Source organism: Scyliorhinus torazame, chromosome 19 (genome assembly GCF_047496885.1).
Source record: "Scyliorhinus torazame isolate Kashiwa2021f chromosome 19, sScyTor2.1, whole genome shotgun sequence".
NCBI classification, from domain to species: Eukaryota; Metazoa; Chordata; class Chondrichthyes; order Carcharhiniformes; family Scyliorhinidae; genus Scyliorhinus; species Scyliorhinus torazame.
This window is the reverse complement of record NC_092725.1, coordinates 95,676,978-95,695,600: the sequence shown is the minus strand read 5'-3', so window position 1 is coordinate 95,695,600 and position 18,623 is coordinate 95,676,978. Positions and strand designations below refer to the sequence as shown.

General features: G+C 61.8%; 1 protein-coding gene across 1 annotated transcript in view; it reads right to left on the bottom strand.

The window, feature by feature from the left end:
• utp20 (UTP20 small subunit processome component) overlaps window positions 1–18,623 on the bottom strand; it is a 206,642-nt gene that overhangs the window by 84,081 nt on the left and 103,938 nt on the right. Inside the window, 2 exon segments of the mRNA XM_072484851.1 lie at window positions 4,529–4,681; window positions 4,771–4,824. Of these exon segments, the coding sequence (XP_072340952.1) occupies window positions 4,529–4,681; window positions 4,771–4,824 (207 nt within the window).

The following is an 18,623-nucleotide window of genomic DNA, read 5'->3' as shown; positions in this document are numbered from 1 at the left end:
CACCCTTGGAGTCCCTCGCGCCCACACAAACCCTGTTATGCTCCTGTTGACCCGCCTAAAGAAGGCCTTCGGGATAAACATGGGGAGGCACTGGAACAGGAACAAAAACCTTGGGAGCACCGTCATCTTAACTGCCTGCACCCTACCCGCCAGAGACAGCGGCAACGCGTCCCACCTCTTGAACACCTCCTCCATTTGCTCCACCAGCCTCGTGAAATTAAGTCTATGCCGGGCCCCCCAGCTCCTGGCCACCTGGACCCCCAATTACCTGAAGCTCCTCTCCGCCCTTTTTAGTGGGAGCTCGCCAATCCCCCTCTCCTGGTCCCCTGGGTGAACCACGAACAACTCGCTCTTCCCCATGTTGAGCTTGTACCCTGAGAACTCCGTGAGGATCCTCATTACCTCCGGCATTCCCCCCACCAGTCGTCTGCAAAGAGCGACACCCTATGCTCCTCCCCACCCCGCACCAGCCCCCTCCAGTTTCTTGACTCCCTCAGTGCCATAGCCAGGGGTTCAATTGCCAGTGCGAAGAGCAGGGGGGGACAGGGGACACCCCTGCCTTGTCCCTCGATGCAACTGAAAGTGCTCAGACCTCCTCTTGTTCGTGGCCACACTCGCCATCGGGACCTCGTACAACAGCCTAACCCACCTGACGAAACCCTCCCCAAACCCGAACCTCTTCAGCACCTCCTACAAGTAACCCCACTCTACCCTATCGAAGACCTTCTCAGCGTCCATCGCCGCCACTATCTCCGCCTCCCCCTCCCTTGCCGGCATCTTAATAGCATTCAGGAGCCTCCGCACATTTGCGTTCAACTGCCTCCCCTTCACGACCCCGTCTGGTCATCGTGGATGACCTGCGGCACCCAATCCTCAATTCTCGTGGCTAAGACCTTCGCCAGCACCTGGGCATCTACATTTAACAACAAAATCGGCCTGTAAGACCCTCACAGCTAAATCGCTGGCTTTGAAAGCAGACCAAGGCAGGCCAGCAGCGCGGTTCAATTCCCGTACCAGCCTCCCCGAACAGGCGCCGGAATGTGGCGACTAGGGGCTTTTCACAGTAACTTCATTGAAGCCTACTTGTGACAATAAGCGATTTTCATTTCATTTTCACTGCAGGGGCTCCTTGTCCCGCTTCAGGATCAAGGAGATCAGTGCCCGGGACATCCTCCCTCCCTTCCCCCTCCTCATTGAAGGTCCTAACCAGCAACGGGCCCAACAGGGGGCGCCGGAGCGAGGCGACTCTCTGCGAGGTCTCCCAAACAGATCCACTTTTTACTTAACCTGTACTCGTTCTAATCTTTTAAAAATTAACTCTAAAACTATGTATTTTCTCTTATTTCCTTTTCTTCTCATGTACTTAATGATCTGTTGAGCTGCTCGCAGAAAAATACTTTTCACTGTACCTCGGTACACGTGACAATAAACAAATCCAATCCAATCCAATCCTCTGCTCTCGCAATCAGCGCCCTGCTCATAACAAAAAAGTCGATCCGGGAATAGGCCTTATGAACGTGCGAGAAGAATGAAAATTCCCTAGCCCCCGGCCTTGCAAATCTCCAAGGGTCCACCCCTCCCATCTGGTCCATAAACCCCCTCAGCACTTTAGCCGCCGCCGGCCTCCTACCGTCCTAGACCTGGAGAGATCCAGTGCCGGATTCAACGCCCGTGTTAAAGTCCCCCCCCATTATCAGGCCCCCCACTTCCAAGTCTGGGATCCGACCCAACATACGCCGCATAAAACCCGCATCGTCCCAGTTCATAACGTTGACCAGCACCACCCTCTCCCCTTGCAGCTTACCACTTACCATTACGTACCTGCCGCCATTGTCTGTCACAATGCTCGACGCCTCGAACGACACCCTCTTTCCACCAAGATCGCCACCCCCCGATTTTTGGCATCCAACCCTGAATGAAACACCTGGCCTACCCACCCCTTCCTCAATCTTACCTGCCAGCTTCAGGTGTGTCTCCTGGAGCATGACCACATCCGCCTTCAGCCCCTTCAGGTGCACGAACACCCGGGCCCGCTTGACCGGCCCGTTCAGTTCCCTTACGTTCCAGGTTATCAGCCGGATCAGGGGGCTACCCACCCCCTCCCCTGCCGACTAACCATAACCACACGCCCCCGCCCCATGCCCGGGCCGTTCCCCACGGCGGCAGATCCCCATCCCAACCCCACTCTACTCCCTAAAGATCCCACTTGACCATACCAGCTGCAACCCGGTCCCCCCTCCCCCCCCCCAAGCTAGGACCCCTCCTAGCTGCATTGCTCCCCCCATTGCACTCCCGCAAGTCAGCTGACTCCTGCTGACCCCGGCCGCTCCCGCCTCTCCTTCGACTCCTCCCATTGTGGGACTTCCCCTCCCCCTCCATTACCCACCAGCAGGCTCTCCGCCTCCCCCTTCCATCCCAAGCTCAGGGAAACAACCCTCGCTTCCCCACACCGGCCCCGCCTCCTCCAGCCTTCAGCGCGGGAAAAAGCCCGCGCTTTCCACCTGCCCGGCCCCGCCTCCTCTGGCGCAGCTCCTTTTACAGGCCCAGTCCCCTCACCCCCGACCCGGGCCTCACCCTCCCCCGTGGGGCCCAATTCCCCCCTACCGGCCATCCACCCCCTACTCCGTTTACTTGCCCCCCCTCCAAGAGCCCACCCGACAGGCCCAACCAAAACAGTGCCCAACCCACCCTAACCACCCACACCGAGCCAAAAATAAACAAGAACAAAGAACCACCCCTCAAAATGTAACACAACAACAACAATCCCCGACTATCCCCACACCCGACCCCCCATCCCGACCCTCAGTTTGTGTCTAGCTTCTCGACCTGAACAAAGGCCCACGCCTCCTCCGGGGACTCAAAATAATGGTGCCAGTCCTTGTAGGTGACCCACAGACGCGCCGGCTGCAGCATGCCAAACTTCACACCCTTCCTGTGCAGCACCGCCTTCGCTCGATTGTACCCGGCCCTCCTCTTCGCCACCTCCGCACTCCAGTCCTTGTATATTCGAACCTCCGCGTTCTCTACCTGCTGCTCCTCTCTTTCTTGGCCCACCTGAGTATGCACTCCCGATCTACGAACCGATGAAACTGCACCAGCGCCGCCCGCGGCGGCTCGTTAGCCTAGTGCCTCCTCGCCAGCACTCTATGGGCCCCTTCCAGCTCCAGGGGCCCCTGGAAGGACCCCGCTCCCATCAGTGAGTTTAACATGGTGACCACATAGGCCCCCACGTCCGACCACTCCGGGAGGCCCAGGATCCGCAGATTCTCCCACCTCGACCGATTCTCCATCTCCTTGAACCGTTCCTGCCATTTCTTGTGGAGCGCCTCGTGCGCCTCCACCTTTACCGCTAGGCCCAAGGTCTCGTCCTCATTATCTGAGATCTTTTGTCGAACCTCGCGGATCGCCACCTGGGCCTTCTGGGTCTCCAGCAGCTTATCAATAGAAGCCTTCATCGGCTCCAGCAGGTCCGCTTTGAGCTCCCTGAAGCAGCGCTGGATAACCTCCTGCTGCTCCTGCGCCCACTGCATCCACGCTGCCTGGTCCCCGCCCGCCGCCATCTTGCTCTTCTTCCCTCGCATTTTCTTTGGCTTCTTCACCACCACTTTTCTAGTCGCCCCGCTCCTGGTCCAAGCCATCCACTGTCGGGGGAATGTTGCAGTCTTCTTCCCACACCGGGAAATGTTGAACAAAAATGCCGTTGGGGGCCCTGAAAAGAGTCCGTTCCAAGCGGGAGCTGCCGAACGTGCAGCTTAGCTCCGCATAGCCTCAACCGGAAGTCTCTTGAATGGATTTTCAAACCGTGACTTGCACGCTGCTGAAACAGGAACAACTTACATTTATATAGAGCCATGAATATAATAAATTGTCCCAGGGTACTTCCCAGGGGCTTTTAAAAAAAGTTTTTCCAATTAAGAGACAATTTAGTGTGGCCAATTCACCTACCCACACAAACATGGGGAGAATAGGGAGAACGTGCAAACTCCACACGGAGTGACCAGAGGCCGGGAACAAACCCGGGTCCTCAGCACTGTGAGGCAGCGTTGCTAACCTCTGCGCCCAGGAGCAGTTAAGACAAAACTTGACACTTGAGCTACATAAGGAAATATTAGGTCAAATCGCCAAAGGTTTGGTCCAAGAGGTAGGTGCTAAGGAATACCTTAAAGGAGGAGAGTGAGGTTCAGGGAGGGAATTCCAGAGATGGAGCTCAGGCAGCTGAAGGCACTGCCATCACTGGTGGATAAAAACAGGACTGAAGAGATCAGAAATAAATCAGCGCAGAGATCTTGGAGGAATGGGGGGGGGGGGGGGGGGGGGGGGGGAAGAAGAGGAGGAGGAGATTACAGAGATAGGGACGGGCAAAACCATGGGGATGAAAACTTAAAAAGTAGTTTGAGGTTTTGTATTTTCCAGATCACAAAAACACTGATCTGAAAAAACCCTCCCATTGGTTTGAAGGATTTCCATTGTCTGGTTTTAAGAAAGCAAGTCTGTGGTGTAACCATGTATTGGGAGGTTCTATACAAACCTGAATGGAATAGAAGCAGTTGTGCATAACTGGAATCAGATATACCATATCCAAAGTTCTCATCTCTTTGATAGTGCTAGTTGCAAGTTGGAATGCGAACAGGCGCTCGTCAAAATCAATGTCATCAAGGTGCTGTCGATCGAAGGCATTTAACTAATACAAGAAAAAGCGACTTAGGTCAGAACTGGGAATTGGCGGTAATAAATACGAACAGTCAGGATTTGAAGAAAATATCAATGTACCTTAGTGACGATCTCCGCAATGTATGCTAGACTGCCGTCCAGATCTGCCAAGGTCTTTTGTTGCAAAGAAATAAAAAATATTATACAAAAAATGTAACCATTTTAAATTTAATTAGGTAGATTTTGTTGCCAAATGAGACTTAGGCAGTGTAATTTGAAATGCAGTGGAACAGGAATAGGCCATTTGGCCCTTGGAGATTGTTCTGTCAATTAATTCAACCATGCCCGATCTGCATCTTAACTCCCTCTTGGTTCCGTAACCCTTAATACCCTCATCAAACAAAAATACATCAATCTTAGATTTGAAAATTCCTTTCATAGAACTTACAGTGCAGAAGGAAGCCATTCGGCCCATCAAGTCTACACTGGCCCCTGAAAGGGCACTCTACATTTTAAAAAATAAATTTAGAGTACCCAATTAATTTTTTTTAATGAAGGGGCAATTTAGCGTGGCCATCCAACTACCCTGCACATCGTTGGGTTGTGGGGGCAAAACCCACGCAGACAGTGACCCAGAGCTGGGATCGAACCTGGGACCTCTGCGCCGTGAGGCAGCAGTGCTAACTACTGCGCCACCATGCTGCCCCAAGAGCACCTTACCTAAGCTCACACCTCCACCCTATCCCCTCAACCCCACCTAACTTTTTTTGGACACTACAGAGGTATATTTAGCGTGACCAATCCACCTAATGCACACATCTTTGGAATGTGGGAGGAAACCACAGCACCCGGAGGAAACCTACGCAGACACGGGGGGAGAACGTGCAGGCTCCACACAGACAGTGACCCAAGCCGGGAATTGAACCGGGTCCCTGGCGTTGTGAAGCAACAGTGCTAACCACTGTGCTACCGTGCCGCCCTATTTTGATTGCTGGCTCAACAGCAGCTTTTTTGGGACGGGAAGGGTTGAGAATTCTAGATTTCCATTACGCTATGTGCGACAAAGTGTTTCCTGATAGCCTGGCTCCAATTCTGCAGATAGACAGGCAAGATGGAGTGAAGGTCCTCCTGCCTGAAACTCGTATTGTGCTACACTACCCGAAATACAGCAAACTTCGGTCAGAAATTTCATTTAACATCAAAACCGCAGAAACAAATTTGTGAACAATTCCCCAACATCTTCAAGGAGCAAATCTGTAAACCATGTTGATTTTGTTTTTTATTCTTGCAAGAAGCTTGACTGATGAACATCCATGAAGACTAGCCATATTAATACTGTGGCTACAAGCGCAGGTCTGAGGCTAGGAATCTTGTGGCAAGTAACTCACCTCCTGATTGCCCAAATCCTGTCCATCATCTACAAGGCACAAGTCAGGAGTGTGGTGGAATACTCTCCACTTGCCTGGATGAGTGCAGCTCCAACAACACTCAAGAAGCTCAACATCATCCAGGACAATGCAATACGCTTGATTGGCACCCCATCTGCCACCTTTAACATCCACTCCATCCACCACTGGCGCAGTGTTTCCCAGATGCACTGCGTCAACTTACCAAGAATCCATAGACCTGTATCTTCCAAACCTGCAACCACTACCACCTAGAGGAACAGAGGCAGCAGGCGCATGGGTGCACCACCACCTGCACGTTCCCTCCCAAGTAACGCACCATCCCAACAAAGCAGAGCGGGAAGCCCGGCACTCATTAACAGACCGGAGTCAGATCAGGAGCACAGACTGCGGATCAATATCACAACCCCGGGGACGCAATGCAAAGCTGAGTGCTGTGGAATTCGATTGCAAGGGAAAGCTGGTAATTGGACCAGCTTGTCCAATCTCCAAAAACCCTGGCAAGAGCTCAATATTAGAGCTTCAGACTCTTTATTTTCCTCATCCGTGTAATCATACACCAGCCAACAAAAGGTCTGTGCCCCTTCAGTTGCGTTTAATCTATCTACTCTATTACTAGACATAACAGTATCAATGATAATCCGTTTCAATTTCCACATTAATCTGAATGATACAACAACAGTTTCACAAGAGGGCTAACCTTTATCACAACACAATAAAACAATGCCGACAATCCAAAAGCACCTGTACAATCAAAGCCAACACCGGCTCAAGAGAAAATCCATGGTCAGAATCTTAATATTATTTTAAGTGAAATCAGCAGTGTTTACTGCGACTAGACTTAGATGTGGGGAGGAGTAAAATACAGTGCAGAATAACCAAGTAATTATAAAAAATAAGATAAAATTAGATGAATAAATAGAGACAGAGAGAGAGAGAGAGAGAGAGACAGAGAGAGAGAGGGACAGAGAGAGAGATGGACAGAGAGGGAGAGACAGAGAGAAAGACAGAGTCACAGTGGGGGCAGTGAGAGAGAGAGAAAGTGAGAGAGAGCCATAGAGGTCTACAGCACAGAAAAGGCCCTTCAGCCCACCATGTGTCTTTGCCAGTCAAAAACAACCATCTAACTATTCTAATCTCTTTTTCCAGCACTTGTATGTCTTGGCATCGTAAGTGCACATCGAAATACAACTTAAATATTATGAGGGTCTCTGCCTCCACCACCCTTTCAGGCAACGGAACGGGTTCCAGTCGCCCACCAGCCTTTGAGTGAAAAGGTTTTCCCTCAATCCCTCTAAACCTCCTGCCCCTTACCTTAAATAATGCTGCCTAGTCATCGATCCCTCTACCAAGAGGAAAAGTTTGTTCCCGTCTAATCTATCTATGTCCCTCATAATTTTATGCATCTCTATCGTGTCCTCCTCAGTCTCCTCTGCTCCAAGGAGATCATCCCCAGTGTATCCAATCTCACTTCATAGCTAAAACTCTCCAGCCCAGGCAACGGGCGGGATTCTCCGACCCCCCCCGACGGGTCGGAGAATTGCCGGGGGCTGGCGTGAATCCCGCCCCTGCTGTGTCCCGAAGTGTCCGCCACCAGAGATTCGGGAGGGGGGAATCACGCCGCGCCGGTCGGCGGGCCCACCCCCGCCGATTCTCCGGCCCACAATGGGCCGAAGTCCCGCTGCTGGAATGCCTGTCCCGCTGGCGTGGATTAAACCACCTTTTGAACGGCGGGACAAGGCAGCGCGGCCGGGCTCCGGGAGGGTCCTGGGGGGGGGGGGGGGGGGGGGGGGGGGGCGATCTGGCCCCAGGGGGTGCCCTCACGGTGGCCTGGCCCGTGATCGGGGCCCACCGATCCGCGGGCGGGCCTGTGCCGTGGGGGCATTCTTTTTCTTCCGCCTTCGCCATGGTCTTCACTATGGCGGAGGCGGAAGAGACCCCCCTCCCCTGCGCATGCGCGGGGATGACATCGGCAGCTGTTGACGCTCCCACGCATGCGCGGACCCGCGTCGCCCGGCGAAGACTTTCGGCCCCGGCTGGCGTGGCGCCAAAGGCCTTTCCTGCCAACCGGTGGAGCGGAAACTGCTCCGGCGCGGGCCTAGCCCCTCAAGGTGAGGGTTACTTCCGAACCTTTGGGGCAGCCCAACGCCGGAGTGGGGTTCCCGCCGCTCCATCACACCGGGAACCCCCGCCCCGCCGGGTAGGGGAGAATCCCGCCCAACATTCTGGCAAATCTCCTCTGCAACCTTTCCAGTGCTATCACATCTCTCCTATATAACTAATAGAGCTCAGCTGGTTCCTTCAGTACAATATATTTCACGCAGTTCAGATTTGAATTAGCTGTTACAAACGTCGGTGTTAGAATGTTGCAACTACACAATACTCAAACTGTGACCTAACTAACGTTTCACACAGTTTCAGCATAATCTCCCTGCTCTTAAAGTCTGTACTTCAGAGGCAGTATACCTTGTGCCTTCTTAACCACTATATCCGCCTGCTCTGCTTCCTTAAGGGGACCCGTGTACGTGCACACCAAGGTCCCTCTGATCCTCAGTGCTTCTCAGGGTCCTGGTGTTTATCCCTCGCCTTGTTTATCCTGCCCAAGTGCATCACCGCACACCAGATAGAATTTCATTTGCCACTGATCAGCTCATCTGACCAGTCCATCTACATCCTCCTGTAATCTAAGGCTATTCCCCTCACTATTTACCACCCCACCAACTTTCGTATCACCAGCAAAACCTCCTACATTCATGTCTAAATCATTTATATAAACCCCAAAAGCAAGAACCCCAACGTGATCCTGAGGGACTCCACTGGACACAGGCATCCAGTCGGAAAACACCCTTTGACCATCATCCTCTGCTTCCTGTCACTCAGCCAATTCTGGATCCAATTTACCAAATGTCCTGGGATCCCACAGGCTCTTACCTTCGCTATCAGTGGCACCTTATCAAAAGCCTTGCTGAAGTCAAGTAGTCTACACCAAATGCACCTCTCGCATTCAAAGTATCATCTTGCATCATTGACTTTGTCTATATTGGTGTCTCTGGAACCCAACTCTTCATTCACCTGAAGAAGGAGCTGCACTCCGAAAGCTAGTGATTCAAAACAAACCTGTTGGACTTTAACCTCAGTATTAAAATTGGCCTTATCCCAGTTTAAACTTTGATCTCAGCCCCATCCTTGTCCTTTTCCATAGCAATCTTGAATCTAACGGAGTTATGATCACTGTCTGCAAAATGCTCCCCCACTGATGTGCAGTTTAGGTGGATTGGCCATGCCAAATTGGCCCAAAGGTTCAGGTGGGATTAATGGTGAAAGGATAGGGTGGGGGTGTGGGCCTGTGTAGTGTGCTCTTTCTACACCGTAGGGATTCCATGATACTTCACCCACCAGCCCGGCTTCATTACCTAAAATTAAGTCCAGGACCGCCCCTCTCTTGTAGGACCTTCTACGACTGGCTAAAAAAAGTTCTTCTGGATTATTTAAAGAATTCCGCTCCCTCTCAGCCTTTTACACAATTGCTACCCCAGTTGATGTTGGGGAAGTTGAAATCCCAAACTACTACCCTATTACTTTTACACTTATCTGAAACTTGCCTACATATCTGCTCTTCTTTTGGGTTATACTTTCTACCCATGTGGCTTCAGTTGAAGAGCCTTCAAAGATGTTATTGCTCTACTGCTGTAATTGATTCCCTGATCAAATTGTGACACTCCTCCTTCCCCATCACGCCTGATGATCCTGAAATATGGAACTGCAGCCTCGCAACAGACACATTGCATTAAAATAGAAATCAGGGGGGAAGAGAGCAAAAGAGAGAGAGAAAGAGAGAGAGGAGAGAAAAAGAGGAGAGAGAAAGAGGGAGGAAAGAAAGACAGAGGAGAAAAAGAGGGAGGAGAGAAGGAGGGAGGAGAGAGAGAGAAGGAGGGAGGAGAGAGAGAGAAAGAGGGGGGAGAGAGAGAGAAAGGGGGGAGAGAGAGAAAGAGACAGAGGGAGAAAGAGGGAAGAGAGAGAAAGAGACAGAGGGAGAAAGAGGGAAGAGAGAGAGAAAGAGTAAGGGGGGAAAGGGAGGGAGGGAGGAGAGAGAGGGAGGGTGGGGAGGAGAGAGAGGGAGGGTGGGGAGGAGAGAGAGGGAGGGAGGGGAGGGGAGAGAGGGAGGGAGGGGAGGGGAGAGAGGGAGGGAGGGGAGGGGAGAGAGGGAGGGAGGGGAGAGAGGGAGGGAGGGGAGAGAGGGAGGGGAGGGGAGGGGAGGGGAGGGAGAGAGGGAGGGAGGGAGGGAGGGGAGGGGAGAGAGGGAGGGAGGGGAGGGGAGAGAGGGAGGGAGGGGAGAGAGGGAGGGAGGGGAGGGGAGAGAGGGAGGGAGGGGAGGGGAGAGAGGGAGGGAGGGGAGGGGAGAGAGGGAGGGAGGGGAGGGGAGAGAGGGAGGGAGGGGAGGGGAGAGAGGGAGGGAGGGGAGGGGAGAGAGGGAGGGAGGGGAGGGGAGAGAGGGAGGGGAGGGGAGAGAGGGAGGGAGGGGGAGGGAGGAGGGAAGGGAGAGAGGGAGGGAGGGGAGGGGAGAGAGGGAGGAGGGAGGGGAGAGAGGGAGGGAGGGGAGAGAGGGAGGGAGGGAGGGGAGGGAGGGAGGAGGGGAGGGGAGAGAGGGAGGGAGGGGAGGGGAGAGAGGGAGGGAGGGGAGGGGAGAGAGGGAGGGAGGGGAGGGGAGAGAGGGAGGGAGGGGAGGGGAGAGAGGGAGGGAGGGAGGGGAGGGGAGAGAGGGAGGGAGGGAGGGGAGAGAGGGAGGGGAGGGGAGAGAGGGAGGGGAGGGGAGAGAGGGAGGGGAGGGGAGAGAGGGAGGGAGGGAGGGGAGAGAGGGAGGAGGGGAGGGGAGAGAGGGAACGAGCGGAGGGAGAGAGGGAACGAGCGGAGGGGAGAGAGGGAACGAGCGGAGGGGAGAGAGGGAGGGAGGGGAGGGGAGAGAGGGAGGGAGGGAGGGGAGGGGAGGGAGGGAGGGGAGGGGAGAGAGGGAGGGGAGGGGAGAGAGGAAGGGAGGGGAGGGGAGAGAGGGAGGGAGGGGAGGGGAGAGAGGGAGGGAGGGGAGGGGAGAGAGGGAGGGAGGGGAGGGGAGAGAGGGAGGGAGGGGAGGGGAGAGAGGGAGGGAGGGAGGGGAGGGAGAGAGGGAGGGAGGGGAGAGAGGGAGGGAGGGGGAGGGGAGAGAGGGAGGGAGGGGAGAGAGGGAGGGAGGGAGAGAGGGAGGGAGGGGGGGGAGAGAGGGAGGGGGGGGGAGAGAGGGAGGGGAGGGAGAGGGGGAGGGGAGGGGAGAGAGGGAGGGAGGGGAGGGGAGAGAGGGAGGGAGGGGAGAGAGGGAGGGAGGGGAGGGGAGAGAGGGAGGGAGGGAGGGGAGAGAGGGAGGGAGGGGAGGGGAGAGAGGGAGGGAGGGGAGGGGAGAGAGGGAGGGAGGGGAGGGGAGAGAGGAGGGAGGGGAGGGGAGAGAGGGAGGGAGGGGAGGGGAGAGAGGGAGGGAGGGGAGGGGAGAGAGGGAGGAGGGGAGGGGAGAGAGGGGGGGAGGGAGAGAGGGGGGGAGGGGAGAGAGGGAGGGAGGGGAGGGGAGAGGAGGGGAGGGGGAGAGAGGGAGGGGAGGGGAGAGAGAGAGGGAGGGGAGGGAGAGAGGGAGGGAGAGGAGGGGAGAGAGGGAGGGAGGGGGAGGGAGGGAGGGAGGGGGAGGGAGGGAGGGAAGGGGAGAGAGGAGGGAGGGGAGGGGAGAGAGGGAGGGAGGGAAGGGGAGAGAGGGAGGGAGGGGAGGGGAGAGGGAGGGAGGGAGGGAAGGGAGAGAGGGAGGGAGGGGGAGAGAGGGAGGGAGGGGAGGGGAGAGAGGGAGGGAGGGGAGGGGAGAGAGGGAGGGGAGGGGAGAGAGGGAGGGAGGGGAGGGGAGAGAGGGAGGGAGGGGAGGGGAGAGAGGGAGGGAGGGGAGGGGAGAGAGGGAGGGAGGGGAGGGGAGAGAGGGAGGGAGGGAGGGGAGAGAGGGAGGGAGGGGGAGGGGAGAGAGGGAGGGAGGGGAGGGGAGAGAGGGAGGGAGGGAGGGGAGAGAGGAGGGAGGGGAGGGGAGAGAGGAGGGAGGGGAGGGGAGGGAGGGGAGGGGAGGGGAGAGAGGGAGGGAGGGAGGGAGGGGAGGGGAGGGGAGGGGAGGGAGGGAGGGGAGGGGAGAGAGGGAGGGAGGGGAGGGGAGGGAGGGAGGGGAGGGGAGGGGGGAGGGGAGGGGAGGGAGGAGGGGAGGGGAGGGAGGGAGGGGAGGGGAGGGAGGGAGGGGAGGGAGGGAGGGGAGGGGAGGGAGGGGAGGGGAGGGAGGGGAGGGGGGAGGGGAGGGGAGAGAGGGAGGAGGGGAGGGGAGAGAGGGAGTGAGGGGGAGAGAGGGAGTGAGGGGAGGGGAGGGAGGGGAGGGGGGAGGGGAGGGAGGGGAGGGGAGAGAGGGAGTGAGGGGAGGGGGGGAGGGGAGGGGAGAGAGGGAGTGAGGGGAGGGGAGAGAGGGAGGGAGGGGAGGGGAGAGAGGGAGGGAGGGGAGGGGAGAGAGGGAGGGAGGGGAGGGGAGGGGAGGAGGGAGGGGAGGGAGGGAGGGGAGGGAGGAGGGGAGGGGAGGGGAGGGAGGGGAGGGGAGGGAGGGAGGGGGAGGGAGGGAGGGAGGGGAGGGAGGGAGGGAGGGGAGGGAGGGAGGGAGGGGAGGGGAGGGAGGGAGGGGAGGGAGGGAGGGAGGGAGGGGAGGGAGGGAGGGGAGGGGAGAGAGGGAGGGAGGGGAGGGGAGGGGAGGGAGGGGAGGGGAGGGGAGGGGAGAGAGGGAGGGAGGGGAGGGGAGAGAGGGAGGGAGGGGGAGGGAGGGAGGGAAGGGGAGAGAGGGAGGGAGGGGAGGGGAGAGAGGGAGGGAGGGGAGGGGAGAGAGGGAGGGAGGGGAGGGGAGGGAGGAGGAGGGAGGGGAGAGAGGGAGGGAGGGGAGGGGAGAGAGGGAGGGAGGGGAGGGGAGAGAGGGAGGGAGGGAGGGGAGAGAGGGAGGGGAGGGGAGGGGAGAGAGGGAGGGAGGGAGGGGAGGGGAGAGAGGGAGGGAGGGGAGGGGAGAGAGGGAGGGGAGGGGAGAGAGGGAGGGGAGGGGAGAGAGGGAGGGGAGGGGAGAGAGGGGAGGGAGGGGAGGGGAGAGAGGGAGGGAGGGGAGGGGAGAGAGGGACGAGCGGAGGGGAGAGAGGGAACGAGCGGAGGGAGAGAGGGAACGAGCGGAGGGAGAGAGGGAGGGAGGGGAGGGGAGAGAGGGAGGGAGGGAGGGGAGGGGAGGGGAGGGAGGGGAGGGGAGAGAGGGAGGGGAGGGGAGAGAGGAAGGGAGGGGAGGGGAGAGAGGGAGGGAGGGGAGGGGAGAGAGGGAGGGAGGGGAGGGGAGAGAGGGAGGGAGGGGAGGGGAGAGAGGAGGGGAGGGGAGAGAGGGAGGGAGGGGAGAGAGGGAGGGAGGGGAGGGGAGAGAGGGAGGGAGGGGAGAGAGAGAGGGAGGGGAGAGAGGGAGGAGGGGGGGGGAGAGGAGGGAGGGGGGGGGAGAGAGGGAGGGGAGGGGAGAGGGGAGGGGAGGGGAGAGAGGAGGGAGGGGAGGGGAGAGAGGGAGGGGAGAGAGGGAGGAGGGAGGGGAGAGAGGGAGGGAGGGGAGGGGAGAGAGGGAGGGAGGGGAGGGGAGAGAGGGAGGGAGGGGAGGGGAGAGAGGGGAGGGGAGGGGAGAGAGGGAGGGAGGGGAGGGGAGAGAGGGAGGGAGGGGAGGGGAGAGAGGGAGGGAGGGGAGGGGAGAGAGGGAGGGAGGGGAGGGGAGAGAGGGGGGGAGGGGAGAGAGGGGGGGAGGGGAGAGAGGGAGGGAGGGGAGGGGAGAGAGGAGGGGAGGGGAGAGAGAGGGGAGGGGAGGGAGAGAGAGAGGGAGGGGAGGGGAGAGAGGGAGGGAGAGAGGGAGGGAGGGGGAGGGAGGGAGGGAGGGGGAGGGAGGGAGGGAAGGGGAGAGAGGGAGGGAGGGGAGGGGAGAGAGGGAGGGAGGAAGGGGAGAGAGGGAGGGAGGGGAGGGGAAGAGGGAGGGAGGGAAGGGGAGAGAGGGAAGGGAGGGGAGAGAGGGGGGAGGGGAGGGAGAGAGGGAGGGAGGGGAGGGGAGAGAGGAGGGGAGGGGAGAGGAGAGGGGAGGGGAGGGGAGAGGGAGAGAGGGAGGGAGGGGAGGGGAGAGAGGGAGGGAGGGGAGGGGAGAGAGGGAGGGAGGGGAGGGGAGAGAGGGAGGGAGGGAGGGGAGAGAGGGAGGGAGGGGAGGGGAGAGAGGGAGGGAGGGGAGGGGAGAAGGGAGGGAGGGAGGGGAGAGAGGGAGGGAGGGGAGGGGAGAGAGGGAGGGAGGGGAGGGGAGAGAGGGAGGGAGGGAGGGGAGGGGAGGGAGGGGAGGGAGGGGAGGGGAGAGAGGGAGGGGAGGGAGGGAGGGGAGGGGAGGGGAGGGGAGGGAGGGATGGGAGGGGAGAGAGGGAGGGGAGGGGAGGGGAGGGAGGGAGGGAGGGGAGGGAGGGAGGGGAGGGGAGGGAGGGAGGGGAGGGGAGGGAGGGAGGGGAGGGGAGGGAGGGGAGGGGAGGGAGGGGAGGGGGGAGGGGAGGGGAGAGAGGGAGGGAGGGAGGGAGAGAGGGAGTGAGGGGAGAGAGGGAGTGAGGGGAGGGGAGGGGAGGGGGGAGGGAGGGAGGGGGGAGGAGGGGGGGGGGAGGGGAGGAGGGGGGGGAGGGGAGGGAGGGGAGGGGAGAGAGGGAGTGAGGTGAGGGGAGGGGAGGGGGGGAGAGAGGGAGTGAGGGGAGGGGAGAGAGGGAGGAGGGGGAGGGGAGAGAGGGAGGAGGGGAGGGAGAGAGGGAGGGAGGGAGGGGAGAGGGAGGGAGGGGAGGGGAGAGAGGGAGGGAGGGGAGGGGAGAGAGGGAGGGAGGGGGGGAGAGGGGAGGGAGGGGAGGGGAGAGAGGGAGGGAGGGGAGGGGGAGGGAGGGGAGGGAGGGAGGGAGGAGGAGGGGAGGGAGGGAGGGGAGGGGAGGGAGGGAGGGGAGGGGAGGGAGGGAGGGGAGGGGAGGGAGGGAGGGGAGGGAGGGAAGGGAGGGGAGGGAGGGAGGGGAGGGAGGGAGGGGAGGGGAGGGAGGGGAGGGAGGGAGGGAGGGGAGGGGAGGGAGGGAGGGGAGGGGAGGGAGGAGGGGAGGGAGAGAGGGAGGGAGGGGAGGGGAGGGGAGGGGAGGGGAGGGTAGGGGAGGGGAGGGGAGGGGAGGGGAGGGGAGGGGAGAGAGGGAGGGAGGGAGGGGAGAGAGGGAGGGAGGGGGGAGGAGGGAGGGAGGGGGAGAGAGGGAGGGAGGGGAGGGAGAGTGGGAGGGAGGGGAGGGGAGGAGAGGGAGGAGGGAGGGGAGAGAGGGAGGGAGGGGAGGGGACGAGAGGGAGGGAGGGGAGGGAGAGAGGGAGGGAGGGGAGGGAGAGAGGGAGGGAGGGGAGGGGAGAGAGGGAGGGGAGAGAGGGAGGGAGGGGAGGGGAGAGAGGGAGGGAGGGGAGGGGAGAGAGGGAGTGAGGGAGGGAGGGGAGGGGAGGAGGGAGGGGAGGGGGGAGGGGAGGGGAGGGAGGGAGGGGAGGGGGGGGGAGGGAGGAGGGAGGGAGGGAGGGGAGGAGGGAGGGGAGGGGAGAGAGGGAGGGAGGGAGGGGAGGGGAGAGAGGGAGGGAGGGAGGGGAGGAGGGGAGGGAGGGGAGGGGAGGGGAGGGAGGGAGGGGAGGGGAGGGGAGGGAGGGAGGGGAGGGAGGAGGGGAGGGGAGGGGAGGGAGGAGGGAGGGAGGGGAGGGAGGGAGGGGAGGGGGAGGGAGGGAGGGGAGGGAGGGAGGGAGGGGAGGGAGGGAGGGAGGGAGGGGAGGGGAGGGAGGGAGGGAGGGGAGGGGAGGGAGGGAGGGGAGGGAGGAGGGGAGGGGAGAGGGAGGGAGGGAGGGGAGGGGAGGGAGGCAGGGGAGGGAGGGGGAGGGGAGGGGAGGGAGGGAGGGAGGGAGGGGAGGGAGGGAGGGAGGGAGGGGAGGACGGGAGGAGAGGGGAGGGAGGGGAGGAGGAGGGAGGGAGGGAGGGAGGGGAGGGGAGGGGAGGGAGGGGAGGGGAGGGAGGGGAGGGAGGGGAGGGGGGAGGGGACGGAGGGGAGGGAGAGGGGGGGAGGGGAGGGAGGGGAGGGGAGGGGAGGGAGGGGAGGGAGGGGAGGGGAGGAGGGGAGGGAGGGAGGGGAGGGAGGAAGGGGAGGGGAGGGAGGGAGGGAGGGGAGGGAGGGAGGGGAGGGGAGGGGAGGGAGGAGGGGAGGGGAGGGAGGGAGGGGAGGGGAGAGAGGAGGGAGGGGAGGGGAGGGAGAGAGGGAGGGAGGGGAGGGGAGAGAGGGAGGGAGGGGAGGGGAGAGAGGGGAGGGAGGGGAGGGAGAGAGGGAGGGAGGGGAGGGGAGAGAGGAGGGAGGGGAGGGGAGAGAGGGAGGGAGGGGAGGGGAGAGAGGGAGGGAGGGGAGGGAGAGAGGAGGGAGGGGGAGGGGAGAGAGGGAGGGAGGGGAGGGGAGAGAGGGAGGGAGGGGAGGGAGAGAGGGAGTGAGGGGGAGAGAGGGAGGGGAGGGGAGGGAGGGAGGGGAGGGGAGAGAGGGAGTGAGGGAGGGGAGAGGAGGGAGGGAGGGGAGGGGAGAGGGAGGGGAGGGGAGGGGAGGGGGAGAGAGGGAGGGAGGGGAGGGGGAGAGAGGGAGGGAGGGGAGGGGAGAGAGGGAGGGAGGGGGGGGAGAGAGGGAGGGAGGGGGGGAGAGAGGGAGGAGGGGGGGGGAGAGAGGGAGGAAGGGGAGGGGAGAGAGGGAGGGAAGGGAGGGGAGAGAGGGGGGAGGGGAGGGGAGAGAGGGAGGGAGGGGAGGGGAGAGAGGAGGGAGGGGAGGGGAGAGAGGGAGGGAGGGGAGGGGAGAGAGGAGGGAGGGGAGGGGAGAGAGGGAGGGAGGGGAGGGGAGAGAGGGAGGGAGGGAGGGGAGGGGAGAGAGGGAGGGAGGGGAGGGGAGGGGAGAGAGGAGGGAGGGGAGGGGAGAGAGGGAGGAGGGAGGGGAGAGAGGGAGGGAGGGAGGGGAGAGAGGGAGGGAGGGGAGGGAGGGGAGAGAGGGAGGGAGGGAGGGGAGGGGAGAGAGGGAGGGAGGGAGGGGAGGGGAGAGAGGGAGGGAGGGAGGGGAGGGCGAGAGAGGGAGGGAGGGGAGGGGAGAGAGGGAGGGAGGGGAGGGGAGAGAGGGAGGGAGGGAGGGAGAGAGGGAGGGAGGGGAGGGGAGAGAGGGAGGGAGGGGAGGGGAGAGAGGGAGGGAGGGAGGGGAGAGAGGGAGGGAGGGGAGGGGAGAGAGGGAGGGAGGGGAGGGGAGAGAGGGAGGGAGGGGAGGGAGAGAGGGAGGGAGGGGAGGGGAGAGAGGGAGGGAGGGAGGGAGGGGAGGAGGGAGGGAGGGGAGGAGGGAGGGAGGGGAGGGGAGAGAGGGAGGGAGGGAGGGGAGAGAGGGAGGCAGGGGAGGGGATAGAGGGAGGGAGGGAGGGTAGAGAGGGAGGGAGGGAGGGAAGGGAGGGGAGGGGAAGGGAGGGAGGGAGGGGAGGGGAAGGGAGGGGAGGGGAGGGGAGGGGGAGGGGAGGGAGGGGAGGGGAGGGGAGGAGGGAGGGGAGGGGAGAGAGGGGAGGGGGGAGGGAGGAGAGGGAGGGAGGAGAGAGGGAGGGAGGGGGGAGAGAGGAGGGAGGGGGGAGAGAGGGAGGGGGGAGAGAGGGAGGGAGGGGGGAGGGAGGGAGGGAGGGGAGGAGGAGGGAGGGAGGGAGGAGTGGGAGGGAGGGAGGGAGGGAGGAGGAGGGAGGGAGGAGGGAGGGAGGGAGGGAGGGGAGGGAGGGAGGGAGGGGAGGGAGGAGGAGGGAGGGAGGGGAGGGAGGGAGGAGGAGGGGAGGGAGGGAGGGAGGGGGAGGGAGGGAGGGAGGGAGGGAGGGAGGAGGAGGGGAGGGAGGGAGGGAGGGGAGGGAGGGAGGGAGGAGGGAGGGAGGGAGGGGAGGAGGGAGGGGAGGGAGGGAGGGGAGGAGGAGGGAGGGTGGGGAGGGGAGGGAGGGAGGAGGGAGGGAGGGAGGAGGGGAGGGAGGGAGGGAGGGGAGAGAGGGAGGGGAGAGAGGAGGGGAGGGGAGAGGGGAGGGGAGAGAGGGAGGGGAGGGAGAGGGGAGGGGAGAGAGGGAGGGGAGGGGAGGAGAGGGGAGGAGTGAGGGGAGAGAGGGAGTGAGGGGAGAGAGGGAGGGAGGGGAGAGAGGGAGGGAGGGGAGGGGAGGGAGGGAGGGAGGGGAGGGAGGGAGGGAGGGAGGGAGGGGAGAGAGGAAGGGAGGGAGGGGAGGGAGGGAGGGAGGGAGGGGAGGGAGGGAGGGAGAGGGGAGGGGAGGGAGGGAGGGGGAGGGGAGGGAGGGAGGGGAGGGGAGGGGAGGAGGGAGGGAGGGAGGGGAGGGGAGGGAGGGAGGGAGGGGAGGGGAGAGAGGAAGGGAGGGAGGGGAGGGGAGTGAGGGAGGGGAGGGGGAGTGAGGGAGGGGAGGGAGACGGGAGGGGGG